This window comes from Pseudophryne corroboree, chromosome 5 (genome assembly GCF_028390025.1).
Source record: "Pseudophryne corroboree isolate aPseCor3 chromosome 5, aPseCor3.hap2, whole genome shotgun sequence".
In the NCBI taxonomy this organism is placed as follows: Eukaryota; Metazoa; Chordata; class Amphibia; order Anura; family Myobatrachidae; genus Pseudophryne; species Pseudophryne corroboree.
In genome coordinates, this window is record NC_086448.1 from 32,090,715 (window position 1) to 32,106,422 (window position 15,708).

Here is a 15,708-nt window from a genome sequence, read left to right on the forward strand (position 1 = left end):
CTTGCCTTTCGGACTGACCACGTCATGGCGGTCATGACGGCCCTTCTCCGCCGTCAGGGTATCGGGATCCTGCCGTATCTGAACGACTTGTTGATCCTGGCGAACTCCCCAGAGGTTCTCCTCCGTCATCTGGAACTGACGGTCCAATTCCTACAAGCCCACGGGTGGCTCATCAATTGGAAGAAATCCTCCCTGGTCCCTGCTCAGAACAGCATTACTGGACACACACAACCAACGTTTGTTCTTGTCTCCAGAGACGGAAACTTCAGGACAGAATCAGATGCTTCCTCTCTCCCCAAAGAGTGTCGATACACTCGGCGATGCAAGTACTAGACTTCATGGTGTCGGCTTTCGACAAGGTAGAGTACGCTCCATTTCATTCCCGCCCTCTGCAGAGGTTAATCTTTTTCAAGTGGGACGGCCAGCCTCACCGGATCAGGTCTCAAATGATCTCCTTGACTCCGGAGGTTCGTTTGTCACTGAGTTGGTGGCTACAGGACCAGCAATTGAGCAGGGGCCGTCCCTTCTGGATCTCTAACTGGGTCCTCCTAACGACGGATGCCAGTCTGTGGGGTTGGGGTTCGGTGTTGGAGCAACTCCTCTCTCCAGGGTTGGTGGACCAGGGAGGAATCTCTCCTCCCGATAAACATCCTGGAATTGCGGGCAGTGTTCAATGCGTTGACACTGGCCCTGCCTCTCGTACACAACAGGCCTGTTCAAGTACAATCGGACAACGCCACCACTCTGGCATACATAAATCATTAAGGCGGCACTCGAAGCCGCATGGCAATGATGGAAGTGTCAAAAATTCTTCAATGGGCGGAACGCCATCTGCCAGCAATATCGTCAGTGTTCATTCCGGGGGTCCTCAACTAGGAAGCGGACTTCCTCAGTTTTCAGTACGTACACGCTGGGGAGTGGAGTCTTCATCCGGAGGTCTTCCAACTTCTTGTGGACAAGTGGGGTCTACCAGATGTAGACCTGATGGCGTCTCGACACAATCACAAGGTTCCGGTCTTCGGAGCAGGGCAGCAGCATTCGTGGATGCACTGGCAATTCCATGGAACTTTCGGCTGCCATACGTGTTCCCTCCAGTGTCACTCCTGCCCAGTGTACTATGGAAGTTCAAGCAAGAAGGAGGAATACTGCTTCTAGTCGCTCCAGCATGGCCCAGACGACATTGGCTCTCAGACCTGAAGGGTCTCTCGATCGAGTGTCCTCTTCTACTTCCTCAACGCCCAGACCTCCTCGTTCAGGGCCCTTGTGTTTACCAGGAGCTGGCAAGACTGGCTTTGACGGTGTGGCTCGTGAAGCTTCATTCCTGAGGGCCAAAGGATTTTCTGAGGAGGTTATTCAAACTATGTTGAAGGACCGCAAACCGGCTTCTGCACGGATTTATTATAGGGTCTGGATTTCTTACTTCACCTGGTGTGCTGCTAACAATTACGATACATACAAGTTTAGTACTTCCAGACTTCTGGCTTTTTTGTAACAATGCCTGGATTTAGGACTTCGCCTGGCCTCCCTCAAGGTTCATATATCTGCCTTGTCAGTGTGGTTTCAGCGAAAAATTGTATCTATTCCTGAATTTCATACATTCACTCAGGGCGTACTACGGAGTCATGGGATCTGTCTGATGTCCTTAATGCCCTTCAAGAGTCTTTGTTTGAACCTCTAGAGTCTGTGGACCTTAATTGCCTTACGCTTAAGGTAATTTTTCTGTTGGCTGTTGCCTCTGTCTGGAGGGTGTCTGACTTAGGCGCTTTGTCCTGTCGTCCACCCTTTATGATTTTTCACCGTGACCGGGCAGTTTTTAGAACTCGCCCTGGTTATCTATCTAAGGTGGTGTCATCTTTCCATCTTAACCAAGAGATTGTGGTTCCATCCTTTATCTCTCCTGGTTTGTCCTCCAGAGAGCGGTCTTTGGATGTGGTACGGGCTCTCCGTATATTTGTAGAAAGGACTGCCTCTATTAGGAGATCAGATTCTCTTTTTGTACTTTTTGGTTTTCACAAACGTGACTGGCCTGCGAATAAGCAAACCTTGGCCAGTTGGATTAGAATGGTGATTGCACAAGCTTATTCGCATGCTGGACTCCGAGCTCCTGCTGCTATCAAAGCCTATTCTACTCGGTCTGTTGGACCTTCTTGGGCAGCCCACCGTGGCACGTCCGCTGAACAATTGTGCAAGGCGGCTACGTGGTCAGGTTCTATGCCTTTGATACTAACGCCTCCCAGGATGCTTCCTTTGGACGCCGGGTTCTTGTGCCCGCTACAGCGCGTCCCGTCCCATGAGGAACTGCTTTAGGACATCCCGGATTTTATTTCCTGTGGAATGCCAGTGTACCCCGCTGCAGAAAAGGAGATTTATGGTAAGGTTAATCATTGTTAAATCTTTCTGCGAGGTACACTGGTTTCCACAGGGCGCCCACCCTGACGCACTTAGCTTCTTTGGATTTGTATGGCATTAGCCGCTGGTCCCTTCTCCTGTTGTGAGAATGTGGGTCTATGTGATTAACATCTACCGTCTCTCTTACCTGCTACTGCATTGGACTGGTTAACAAAACTGAGCTCCAGTGCCAGGAGGCGGGGCTATAGAGGAGGCGGTGCAGTGCATCCTGGGAACAGTCGAAGCTTTAGCCTGTTGGTGCCTCGGATCAAGATCCAACTCTACACCCCAATGTTATTCCCAGGGTACCTCGCAGAAAGAGATTTAACAATGGTAAGTCTCCCTTAAATCTCCTTATCTCTCTATAGGAAGCTGAAGATATGATCCTGATTGACATAGATAGTGGCAGCATTAACTACTCCTTGGTTGGGGATGAAGAGGATTCCGATGTCCCGGATATTCCGGTACAGGCTGCTGAGATGTTTCTGTGCAGGTAAGTGCGTATTGCTCTATGCATTCCTCTGGAAGGGGGTGGGGGGTTTGTAAGTCGGCAGGGTGATGGTACTTGGGTATTTCTCAGTTATGTATCGGTGGGCCTGTTACAAAATGCAGTCAATGACAAAATGTGCCGGTTCTAAGCCCTCTCCGCTGTTACCGATGTACAATCTGCGGACAGTGACGAAGAACCTGCATTGGGAGCTGCTGCTCTGCACGTTCCTAGCTGCTGCTGTTGGCAGTGGTTCCGGTCTTCAGTCAGCTGGCTCGCGCGCAGAGTGGTCTGGTGGCCGTTACCTAGATCAATGGAAGGCAAGCTGTGACACTCCAGCTGCTGTGGAAGTAAAATGGAACGTAGAGTCTCCGCATGCCCACTCGCTGTAGTTCAGGTGAATTGCCGGAAGAGGCTGAACCTGGCTGGTTGCTCCTGAAAGTTGTCCTGATCCAGCTGGAGACCATTCCACTCTCTATTCCGCAGGGTGGAGAATCTTCAGCTGCACTACGACCTGGAGATGTCTCATCGCTCGTCATCCCTGGACATCGGGGAGCAGAGGCTGCGTCGGAGACTGTGGCAGCAGAAACTGAACTGCGAGGTGCAGGAGATCGCTCTGCAGCTCATCGTTGACATATTCCGGTAAATAGTATCTGCTTAATGTCCGTACCCTGCGGCTGGTTCCTTTTATGCATCGGGGGCTTGTAATGAAATTGTCCACCTGAAGGCGGCTGGAGAGATTAAGCTTTGGCGGTGCCGCTGTCCTCTGTGCATTGGATATACTTGTACCCAGGGATCGACTCTGCGTCCTCTCCCAGGGCAACAGAAACTCTGCCTGATGATGTAAAGACATGGTCAAAAAGCTTAGAAAGATTCTACGGGGAAAAAGGGGCGTGTTTAGGAAAGATATACGTTTAATCCATTTAATGTAAATCATTTCTAAAACTGACCAAGTGCTTACAGTGCTGGTTTCCCACCGATCTAGCAGCTGGTATATCATAGTAAATACTATTTATTGATGCATAAGCTAGGCATCCAGTTTTAAATGAAATCAAACTGGAGGAGACAAGTCCAAATCTTTTAAAAAAAATGTTTTAAAGCTTTTGCTGAAGTAATATATTATATAGCCCCTTTGACGTCCCTAATCATTGGTTAGTAGAGTGTATCTAACTTGTTCCTTTTGGGGATGTGTATTGACGTTCATTGGGAAATAAAGAGGAGCTCGTTAGTTTGGAGCCTGTTAGTGTCTATAGTCTTCTATGTCAGTCAGTGCTTCCTGATGACATCAGACTGATGACGCGGCGGTAGGTTTGGGTGCTTGTAGAGGACAATGGTTTCCCAGCTTCTCGAAATGAATCTTCGCCAAAGGTACTGGTTAGATACACCTTGTTAACAGATGTATGTAACCGCAGTTTATATAAGTGTTATATTATATTTATTTATTATTTATTACCAGTTACTTATATAGCGCACACATATTCCGCAGCGCTTTACAGAGAATATTTGCCCATTCACATCAGTCCCTGCCCCAGTGGAGCTTACAATCTATATTCCCTATCACATATAAACACAGACACATTCATGCAAGGGTTAATTTTGTTGGGAGCCAGTTAACCTACCAGTATATTTTTGGATTGTGGGAGGAAACCGGAGTACCCGGAGGAAACCCACGCAAGTACGGGGAGAATATACAAACTCCGCACAGTTAGGGCCATGGTGTATATATTATTATTATTATTATATTATATAAGTGTTTATATAAGTGTTATATTTGCAAAAATAGCTTTTGAGCCAATTTTATACTTTAAAAATAGGGTGTCTCTTCTTCATCCACTAGGGGACACTGGAGACATTGACAGTGGGGTATAGTCAGACGGGTGAGTGAGGAGCCTGGCACTTTAATTCTTTTACGAAGTGTAGCTTTTGTCCTATATGGGCACTGCAGGGGTGTTTACGCAAAGCGGGAAAAATGGTTTTGCTCATCAGGCTGTTATCCGTTTGTTAGCGTAACATTATAACTCGCGCTCTGTACTCATATACTGTAATACTGCATAAATGTGACCCATGTTATGTCTCTGTGCTCCCTGGTCTTGGCAGAGACGTGAAAGCGCACCTTAATTATGAGCATCGCGTATTTAACAGCGAGGAGTTTCTGAAGACCAGGAGCGTGGAGGACCAGCCGTTCTACAGAAAGGTGACTGCGCCGTATTGTTACCATCGACTTCTCTATGTACATTTTTTTTATAAAAACCAATGCAAAGAAACGTCTTTATCAGCTCCCCGCACATGAACGCATGTAAAATGCAACGCTTCCACATTGGGGTGGAGGGAACGGACCGGTATAAGAAGATACGCACGGGCCACTTGTAACACGCCGCGCCACCTTTTGTGACGTTGCATAGTCTGTGTGACAGAACCACGGATGTCCTGTGTTCTGGACTTCAGCAGTTCCAGCGCAACAATCCTGCTGTCCCTTCTGTCTTGTCCAGGACCTTTGTATCCGGTTCATACAGTGTTTCCGCAATGCACCAGCCTCTCGGCGGTCGTCCTCTGGTCAGAATAACTAGCGCACCTCGCTCAGACATGTAGCCATATAAACGTCTCCGGGGTAACAGGCCCATTATCAGTGGTGGCCAGGTTGGGGCGAGAAACTCTGTAATTGCGTGAGTCACCTGGGAGGAAGTGGGGGAAGGGTCACTTAAAAATATTTTTGAATTTCATTTCTCTAACGTCCTAGTGGATGCTGGGACTCCGTCAGGACCATGGGAATAGCGGGCTCCGCAGGAGACAGGGCACATCTAAATAAAGCTTTTAGGATCACATGGTGCGTACTGGCTCCTCCCCCTATGACCCTCCTCCAAGCCTCAGTTAGGTTTTTGTGCCCGTCCGAGAAGGGTGCAATCTAGGTGGCTCTCCTAAAGAGCTGCTTAGAAAAAGTTTTTTTAGGTTTAAATCTCAGTGAATCCTGCTGGCAACAGGATCACTGCATCGAGGGACTTAGGGGAGAGATTTCCAACTCACCTGCGTGCAGGATGGATTGGAGTCTTAGGCTACTGGACACTTAGCTCCAGAGGGAGTCGGAACACAGGTCCTCCTGGGGTTCGTCCCGGAGCCGCGCCGCCGATCCCCCTTACAGACGCTGAAGACGGAGGTCCGGAAAGCAGGCGGCAGAAGACTCCTCAGTCTTCATGAAGGTAGCGCACAGCACTGCAGCTGTGCGCCATTGTTGCTACACGTCTCACTGATTCAGTCACGGAGGGTGCAGGGCGCTGCTGGGGGCGCCCTGGGCAGCAATATTAAATACCTTTAGTGGCAAAATAAATACATCACATATAGCCATTAAGGCTATATGTATGTATTTAACCCAGGCCAGTTTTCTTAAAACCCGGGAGAAAAGCCCGCCGAAAAAGGGGCGGAGCTTATTCTCCTCAGCACTCAGCGCCATTTTCCTGCTCAGCTCCGCTGGTGAGGAAGGCTCCCAGGACTCTCCCCTGCACTGCACTACAGAAACAGGGTAACAAAGAGAAGGGGGGCATAATTTGGCGATATTGATATATTAAAAGCGCTTATATCAAAAACAACACCTTCTAGGGTTGTTTATATACATTTATAGCGCTTTTGGTGTGTGCTGGCAAACTCTCCCTCTGTCTCCCCAAAGGGCTAAGAGGGTCCTGTCTTCGATTAGAGCATTCCCTGTGTGGCTGCTGTGTGTCGGTACGTGTGTGTCGACATGTATGAGGACGATGTTGGTGTGGAGGCAGAGCAATTGCCGGTAATGGTGATGTCACCCCCTAGGGAGTCGACACCGGAATGGATGGCTTTAGTTATGGAATTACGTGATAATGTTAGCACATTACAAAAGTCAGTTGACGAAATGAGACGGCCGGAAAACCAGTTAGTACCGGCTCAGGCGTCTCAGACACCGTCAGGGGCTGTAAAACGTCCCTTACCTCAGTCAGTCGACACGGGTACCGACACAGATGAATCTAGTGTCGACGGTGAAGAAACAAACGTATTTTCCAATAGGGCCACACGTTATATGATCACGGCAATGAAGGAGGCTTTGCAGATCTCTGATACTGCTGGTACCTCAAAAAGGGGTATTATGTGGGGGGTGAAAAAACTACCTGTAGCTTTTCCAGAATCAGAGGAATTGAATGACGTGTGTGACGAAGCGTGGGTTAACCCAGATAGAAAACTGCTAATTTCCAAGAAGTTATTGGCATTATACCCTTTCCCACCAGAGGTTAGGGCGCGCTGGGAAACACCCCCTAGGGTGGATAAGGCGCTCACACGTTTATCAAAGCAAGTGGCGTTGCCGTCTCCTGATACGGCCGCCCTCAAGGATCCAGCAGATAGGAGGCTGGAAACTACACTGAAGAGTATATACACACATACTGGTGTTATACTGCGACCGGCAGTAGCCTCAGCCTGGATGTGCAGTGCTGGGGTAGTGTGGTTGGATTCTCTGACTGAAAATATTGATACCCTGGATAGGGACAGTATTTTATTGACTCTACAGCAATTAAAGGATGCTTTTCTTTATATGCGAGATGCTCAGAGGGATATTTGTACTCTAGCATCAAGAGTAAGCGCGATGTCCATATCTGCCAGAAGAAGTTTATGGACGCGACAGTGGTCAGGTGATGCGGATTCCAAAAGGCATATGGAAGTATTGCCATATAAAGGAGAGGAATTATTTGGGGTCGGTCTTTCGGACCTGGTGGCCACGGCAACTGCCGGCAAATCCACTTTTTTACCTCAGACCCCCTCCCAACAGAAAAAGACACCGTCTTTTCAGCCGCAGTCCTTTCGCTCCTATAAAAACAAGCGACCAAAAGGACAGTCTTATCTGCCGCGAGGCAGAGGAAAGGGTAAGAGAGGGCAGCAAGCAGCCCCTGCCCAGGACCAGAAGCCCGCCCCGGGTTCTACAAAGCCATCAGCATGACGCTGGGGCTTTACAAGCGGACTCAGGAGCGGTGGGGGGTCGACTCAAGATTTTCAGCAATCAGTGGGCTCGCTCACAAGTGGACCCATGGATCCTGCAGATAATATCTCAGGGTTACATGTTGGAGTTCGAAAGGTCTCCCCCTCGCCGGTTCCTAAAGTCTGCTTTACCAACGTCTCCCTCAGAAAGGACGTCGGTTTTGGAAGCCATTCACAAGCTGTATTCTCAGCAGGTGATAGTCAAGGTACCCCTCCTACAACAGGGAAAGGGGTATTATTCCACACTATTTGTGGTACCGAAGCCGGACGGTTCGGTAAGACCTATTCTAAACCTGAAATCCTTGAACCTGTACATACAGAAATTCAAGTTCAAGATGGAGTCACTCAGAGCAGTGATAGCGAATCTGGAAGAAGGGGACTTCATGGTGTCCCTGGACATAAAAGATGCTTATCTGCATGTCCCAATTTACCCCTCACACCAAGGGTATCTCAGGTTCGTGATACAAGACTGTCATTATCAGTTTCAAACGCTGCCGTTTGGTTTGTCCACGGCCCCTCGGGTCTTTACCAAGGTAATGACCGAAATGATGGTTCTTCTACGAAGAAAAGGCGTATTAATTATCCCTTACTTGGACGATCTCCTGATAAGGGCAAAGTCCAGAGAACAGCTGGAAGTCGGTGTAGCACTAACCCAGGTAGTGCTTCAGCAACACGGGTGGATTCTGAATCTTCCAAAATCTCAATTGACCCCGACAACTAGTCTGCTGTTCCTGGGAATGATTCTGGACACGGTTCAGAAAAAGGTGTTTCTCCCGGAGGAGAAAGCAAGGGAGTTATCCGAACTTGTCAGGAACCTCCTAAAACCAGGAACTGTGTCAGTACATCAATGCACAAGAGTCCTGGGAAAGATGGTGGCTTCTTACGAAGCGATTCCATTCGGCAGATTCCATGCACGGACATTTCAGTGGGATCTGCTGGACAAATGGTCCGGATCGCATCTGCACATGCATCAGCGGATAACACTGTCACCAAGAACAAGGTTGTCTCTCCTGTGGTGGTTGCAGAGTGCCCATCTGTTAGAGGGCCGCAGATTCGGCATACAGGACTGGGTCCTGGTGACTACGGATGCCAGCCTACGAGGCTGGGGAGCAGTCACACAGGGAAGAAACTTCCAGGGCGTGTGGTCAAACCTGGAGACGTCCCTTCACATAAATATACTGGAGCTAAGAGCGATCTACAATGCTCTAAGCCTGGCAAAATCGCTGCTTCAGGGTCAGCCGGTGTTGATCCAGTCGGACAACATCACGGCAGTCGCCCACGTAAACCGACAAGGCGGCACGAGAAGCAGAAGAGCAATGACAGAAGCTGCAAGGATTCTGCGCTGGGCGGAGAATCATGTCATAGCACTGTCAGCAGTGTTCATCCCGGGAGTGGACAACTGGGAAGCAGACTTCCTCAGCAGACACGACCTTCACCCGGGAGAGTGGGGACTTCATCCAGAAGTCTTCCACATGATTGTGAACCGTTGGGAAAGACCAAAGGTGGACATGATGGCGTCTCGCCTCAACAAAAAATTGGACAGATATTGCGCCAGGTCAAGAGACCCTCAGGCAATAGCTGTGGACGCTCTGGTAACACCGTGGGTGTACCAGTCAGTGTATGTGTTCCCTCCTCTGCCTCTCATACCAAAGGTACTGAGAATTATACGGAAAAGAGGAGTAAGAACAATACTGGTGGCTCCGGACTGGCCAAGAAGAACTTGGTATCCGGAACTTCAAGAGATGCTCACGGAGGATCCATGGCCTCTACCTCTAAGAAGGGATCTGCTTCAGCAGGGACCTTGTATGTTCCAAGACTTACCGCGTCTGCGTTTGACGGCATGGCGGTTGAACGCCGGATTCTAAAAGAAAAGGGCATTCCAGAGGAAGTTATTCCTACCTTGATTAAGGCTAGAAAGGAAGTGACTGTACAACATTATCACCGCATTTGGCGAAAATATGTTGCGTGGTGTGAGGCCAAGAAGGCTCCAACGGAAGAATTTCAATTGGGTCGATTCTTACATTTCCTGCAAGCAGGATTGTCTATGGGCCTAAAATTGGGGTCCATTAAAGTTCAAATTTCGGCCTTATCAATCTTCTTCCAGAAGGAATTGGCATCAGTGCCTGAAGTACAAACTTTTGTCAAAGGTGTACTACATATACAACCCCCAATAGTGCCTCCAGTGGCACCGTGGGATTTGAACGTAGTTTTGAATTTTCTCAAATCTCATTGGTTTGAGCCTCTAAAATCGGTAGATTTAAAATACCTTACATGGAAGGTAACCATGCTATTGGCCCTGGCTTCAGCCAGGAGAGTTTCAGAGTTGGCGGCTTTATCATACAAAAGCCCATATCTGATTTTCCATTCGGACAGGGCAGAACTGCGGACACGTCCTCATTTTCTCCCTAAGGTGGTTTCGGCTTTTCACTTGAACCAGCCTATTGTGGTGCCTGCGGCTACTAGCGACTTGGAGGACTCCAAGTTACTGGATGTTGTCAGAGCATTAAAAATATATATTTCAAGGACAGCTGGAGTCAGAAAATCTGACTCGTTGTTTATATTGTATGCACCCAACAAGATGGGTGCTCCTGCGTCTAAACAGACGATTGCACGTTGGATCTGTAGCACAATCCAACTTGCACATTCTGTGGCAGGCCTGCCACAGCCTAAATCTGTAAAGGCCCACTCCACAAGGAAAGTGGGCTCATCTTGGGCGGCTGCCCGAGGGGTCTCGGCATTACAACTTTGCCGAGCAGCTACGTGGTCAGGGGAGAACACGTTTGTAAAATTTTACAAATTTGATACTCTGGCTAAGGAGGACCTGGAGTTCTCTCATTCGGTGCTGCAGAGTCATCCGCACTCTCCCGCCCGTTTGGGAGCTTTGGTATAATCCCCATGGTCCTGACGGAGTCCCAGCATCCACTAGGACGTTAGAGAAAATAAGAATTTACTTACCGATAATTCTATTTCTCATAGTCCGTAGTGGATGCTGGGCGCCCATCCCAAGTGCGGATTGTCTGCAATACTTGTACATAGTTATTGTTACAAAGATCGGGTTATTACTATTGTTGTGAGCCATCTTTTCAGAGGCTACTTCGTTTTTTGTTATCATACTGTTAACTGGGTTCAGATCACAAGTTGTACGGTGTGATTGGTGTGGCTGGTATGAGTCTTACCCGGGATTCAAGATCCTTCCTTATTGTGTACGCTCGTCCGGGCACAGTACCTAACTGAGGCTTGGAGGAGGGTCATAGGGGGAGGAGCCAGTACGCACCATGTGATCCTAAAAGCTTTATTTAGATGTGCCCTGTCTCCTGCGGAGCCCGCTATTCCCATGGTCCTGACGGAGTCCCAGCATCCACTACGGACTATGAGAAATAGAATTATCGGTAAGTAAATTCTTATTTTTTTTATTTTTGTGATATTCCGGTTTTACCGGTTGACTTTCTGAAGAGCTGGTGCGTTTTACAGTCTGTGCGTGCAGAGCCACCATTTTAGTGCTCACAAGCTGATGCTGAATGCAGAAATACAAAGCAGCAGCGTAATAAACGCTGAAAAGCCGCTCGGCTGCTGCGCCGCCGTTTATTGCCTGTGGTAAGAGACGCAAAATAAGCGCAGAAACAATGCAGGGAGAACAAGGATTAGGCTGTGGGGAAGGTGATACACTAAGGGGGTACGGTTAGGGTTAGGCTGCAGGGACGGTTAGGGTTAGGCACTAAAAAGGGAGGGTTAGGCTGCGGAGGGAGAGGGGGTAGATTTGGGGGGGTAGGGCAAGAGGGTCAGGATTCTTCACGTCAGGATGCTGCTGTTGGTCTTCTGACTGCTGGCAGCCCAAAGCACAGACATCCCGTACCCAACCCGGTGGTAACCCCAGTTCAAAAATACAGGCATAAGGTATTCACCGTGCAAAACGTTTAACCCAAGTGACACAACTAATGGATATACGGATAGCTCTTTGATCACCAAAAATGTAAAATAAATAAGCAAGTAACTTTGCACCTGCAACAAACCGTGCTGCAGTTCAAGGGGGGCAAATACACCCCCCTCCCAAATCTAAGTCTCTGCACATGTTCTATCTGCCACCCCTCCTCCCTCCAGCGGAGCACGTTGTTACCAAGATGTCAGAATCCACCACACGGCGCTCGGTGACGGGATGTAAGCGGGTTCTCTGCTCTCTGATTGTATCTGTGACGTGCGGAAGGTCCAGCTAATGATTTGTCTGTGTGCCGCTATAGGTCCTGCGCACATACATGTTCAATTCGTTTCTCAAAGCTCGCCTTAACAAGAGGATGGATGACTTTGCCCGGATGGAGCTGGACACGACCTCAGATATTGATAGGTAAGTTATGGAATGATTAGTGCGGAGCTGAACAGTGACGTTTATTTCCATAGATAGGTAATACGGGGGCATCAATAAACATGGAGCGCTGGTTACTGTGCGGGAAAGAGGCTGTAACCCACTGCAACCAATCAGGGTTCACTTTAATTTAGTAAAGTGCTAGTAAAATGACAGTAGGAATATGATTGGTTGCTAAGAGATGCAGGGCATTTTTCTATGCACCACTTTCCTAAATCCTATTGTTGGCTTCTATAATGAGTGTATTGTCTTGTTTCATCATCTGCAGGGGGCGCTGTTGCACCAGATGTCTATAGGGAGGTTTAGACTGGGACATTTAAAAGCTGGAGTTTTTTTTTTACAGCAAAATACTTAGGAGGTGAAGCCTTAGAACACAAGGCTTATAGTATCAGTGTTATTCCGTACATACAGCTGCACCCCCTGCTGCTCACATAACGTGGCCCAACGTGACTGACCTGTAAGAGGGTGCCCTTTGTGACTGACCTGTAAGAGAGTGCTCGTAGTGACTGACCTGTAAGAGAGTGCCCCAAATGACTGACCTGTAAGAGAAGGCCCGTAGTGACTGACCTGTAAGAGAGTGCTCGTAGTGACTAACCTGTAAGAAAGTGCTCGTAGTGAATGACCTGTAGGAGAGGGCTCCTAGTGACTGACCTGTAAGAGAGTGCCCCTAGTGACTGACCTATAAGGGAGGGCCCATAGTGACTGACCTGTAAGAGAGTGCCCCTAGTGACTGACCTATAAGGGAGGGCCCCTAGTGACTGACCTGTAAGGGAGGTCCCCTAGTGACTGACCTGTAAGGGAGGGCCCTAGTGACTGACCTGTAAGGGAGGGCCCCTAGTGACTGACCTGTAAGGGAGGGCCCCTAGTGACTGACCTGTAAGGGAGGGCCCCTAGTAACTGACCTGTAAGGGAGGGCCCCTAGTGACTGACCTGTAAGGGAGTGCCCCTAGTGACTGACCTGTAAGGGAGGGCCCCTAGTGACTGACCTGTAAGGGAGGGCCCATAGTGACTGACCTGCAAGAGAGGGCCCCAAGTGACTGACCTGCAAGAGAGGGCCCCAAGTGACTGACCTGCAAGAGAGGGCCCCAAGTGACTGACCTGCAAGAGAGGGCCCCAAGTGACTGACCTGCAAGAGAGGGCCCCAAGTGACTGACCTGCAAGAGAGGGCCCCAAGTGACTGACCTGCAAGAGAGGACCCCAAGTGACTGACCTGCAAGAGAGTGCTCCAAGTGACTGACCTGCAAGAGAGTGCCCCTCGTGACTGACCCGTAATAGAGTGCTAGGTGACCCTAGGGGGACTGCAGCTGCTAATACTGCCCTTGCCTTTGCAGGAGGTCCAGTTTGCATTTTGAAAACCAAAGACGGCGGGCCACCGAGAAGCTGAAGCGCTTCCGGCCGGAACACATGTTCAGTAAGAAGCTGGTGATCAGCATGCCAAACCTGCTGGACATCAAGATGGCCGACGTGCCTGCAGGACCACTCTCCCTCAGGAGACCCCCGCAGGAGAACGGTGAGGAGGGGGCGAGGTTTTCATTTGGTCATAAAGATGCTCTGGTGGGGTGAGGTGCACGCGTTCATTATTTCTGTTGTGTCTCTGCATATATATATATATATATATACCTGGTCTTCTGTGAGCGACTTTGTATGTGGCTGCCGTGCGAATAAGCCCCAACATTTATGACAGAGTACAAATATCTAGCCGTAGCAAGCGTCTATGCTGCGCCAAGCGTCCTGCCGCATATGACGCAAAACAACTAAGTGAATGAGGATACTGCTGGTAGTTATCAACAGTATATTGCAAGCTTTGGCTTATAAAAGTGATGACCCCCCCTTCTTTGGTTATGCCACGAAGTCCAAAGAACACTCTGAAAACGCCCCTGTCTTCCTGTTATTTAATATTCTGTTGCGCCACGGAATATGTTACCAAATTGTTGACGCGGAGATAAAAGCAGGTTGTCTCGGAAGGGTTACCTTGTATAAATATTTGTTTTTTATTAATACAGGAAATAAAGTACCGGGGACGTCTGTTTACACTTTCAAGCTACCCGAAGTCCATTTTCCTCTGGTTCCGCATGGCATTCAGACCTATTACACGGAGCTGAACAATTACCTCAGTAAAGAGATCCTCAGCCTGCCCCCCGAGAACTCCGTGCTGCTGGCCCGGTACTACTACCTCCGCGGCCTGGTGTGCCTCATGCAGGGCAAACTGCTCAGTGCCCTCTCGGACTTCCAGAACCTGTACAAGACGGACCTGCGCATCTTCCCCATGGAAATGGTGAGGAAAGTGGTCCTCTGTCTGCCGGAATCCGAGCGCCAGCAGGCCGACCGCAGACCGGAACTGAAGAGGCTCATCGGCCAAGTGTTGGACAAGGAAAGAGAAGTGACGCGGACCGACGACCACGTGAAGAAGTTCGAGTTGCCCAAGACGCATCTGCACCTGGAGGACTTTGTGCGGCGGATACAGGAATCTGGAATCGTAAAAGACATTGATACAATTCACCGCTTGTTTGATGCGCTGACTGTGGGTACGTCGGCGGTCACCTTCTGTCGTTTTTGTAAAGCACAGAGGTTTTAGGTGGTTACCCGGCAGAACATTTATTCTCTACATGCTTAAAAATATTTAGTTGCGCTGCTTGTAATATTGCGTTGTGGTCAAATGCACTAAGGATATCCGCCACTAGGGGGCAGACTGACATATAAAACGGTAAAGTACATGGTACATTCTACAAATGACTCGTTGAAGATTTCTGACGTAAAGGGGGGATTCAGTTGTTTCTCGTGCCCGTAGCTACCTTCTAAAGTGACCGGAGGCTATCCAATTAATTTTGGGCACCATCACCAGAGGGTGCTAGCAGATAGCCATCTAAGCTTTTGGGCTCCTTAACTGCTGTTCGGGCACTTTGCAGATTGTCTAGTAGTTTGCATGGGAAAAGTCACTTTACATGGCTAATCCCCGTGGATTTGGGCATGAGAATGTGCCGCTTGCGACCAGGGCGGGCTGGGGGCCCAAACAATCGAATAGCTCTCATCACTTTAGTCGGGAGCTACAGGCTCGATTAAAACAATTCCTCCCAAAGGTTCTCCTGTTTTCTTCAGCGGTATAATAAACACATGGATAGTGCCCCCTTTTTATAATATAACGTTAGTGACGCCCTCTTTATAACCTCACCATTGTTAGGAGGCCAGTTTTGGGCCGTGTAAAGACAGGGGCAGAGTTTTAGTCTCATATGGGCAAGTCGCAGGTGTGTCGATGAAGAGTGGTTGCTTACAAACACTGCACGGTCGACACAGGAGGCAGCCATATTCAGACGGAGAAGCTGTACCTGCCCTAGGGCTGGTGGAAGTTTACACGGTGTATTTAAAGACATAACCGAGTGGTAGTTCAGCATCTATGGATGACTACAGCGGACGCCAGTCTTTGGGCATTCAGGTGCCGTGATGTGCACCTGGGAAGGGCTTTGTGACATTATTAGCATAAAGTCGCACATAC

General features: G+C 49.0%; 1 protein-coding gene across 1 annotated transcript in view; it reads left to right on the top strand.

The window, feature by feature from the left end:
• Positions 1-15,708, top strand: part of DENND3 (DENN domain containing 3) — a 141,706-nt gene that overhangs the window by 111,167 nt on the left and 14,831 nt on the right. Inside the window, exons 8-13 of the mRNA XM_063921193.1 lie at positions 2,757-2,881; positions 3,362-3,517; positions 4,973-5,069; positions 12,097-12,200; positions 13,550-13,728; positions 14,222-14,743. Coding sequence (XP_063777263.1) covers positions 2,757-2,881; positions 3,362-3,517; positions 4,973-5,069; positions 12,097-12,200; positions 13,550-13,728; positions 14,222-14,743 — 1,183 coding nt within the window. The remainder of the gene's footprint in view (positions 1-2,756; positions 2,882-3,361; positions 3,518-4,972; positions 5,070-12,096; positions 12,201-13,549; positions 13,729-14,221; positions 14,744-15,708) is intronic.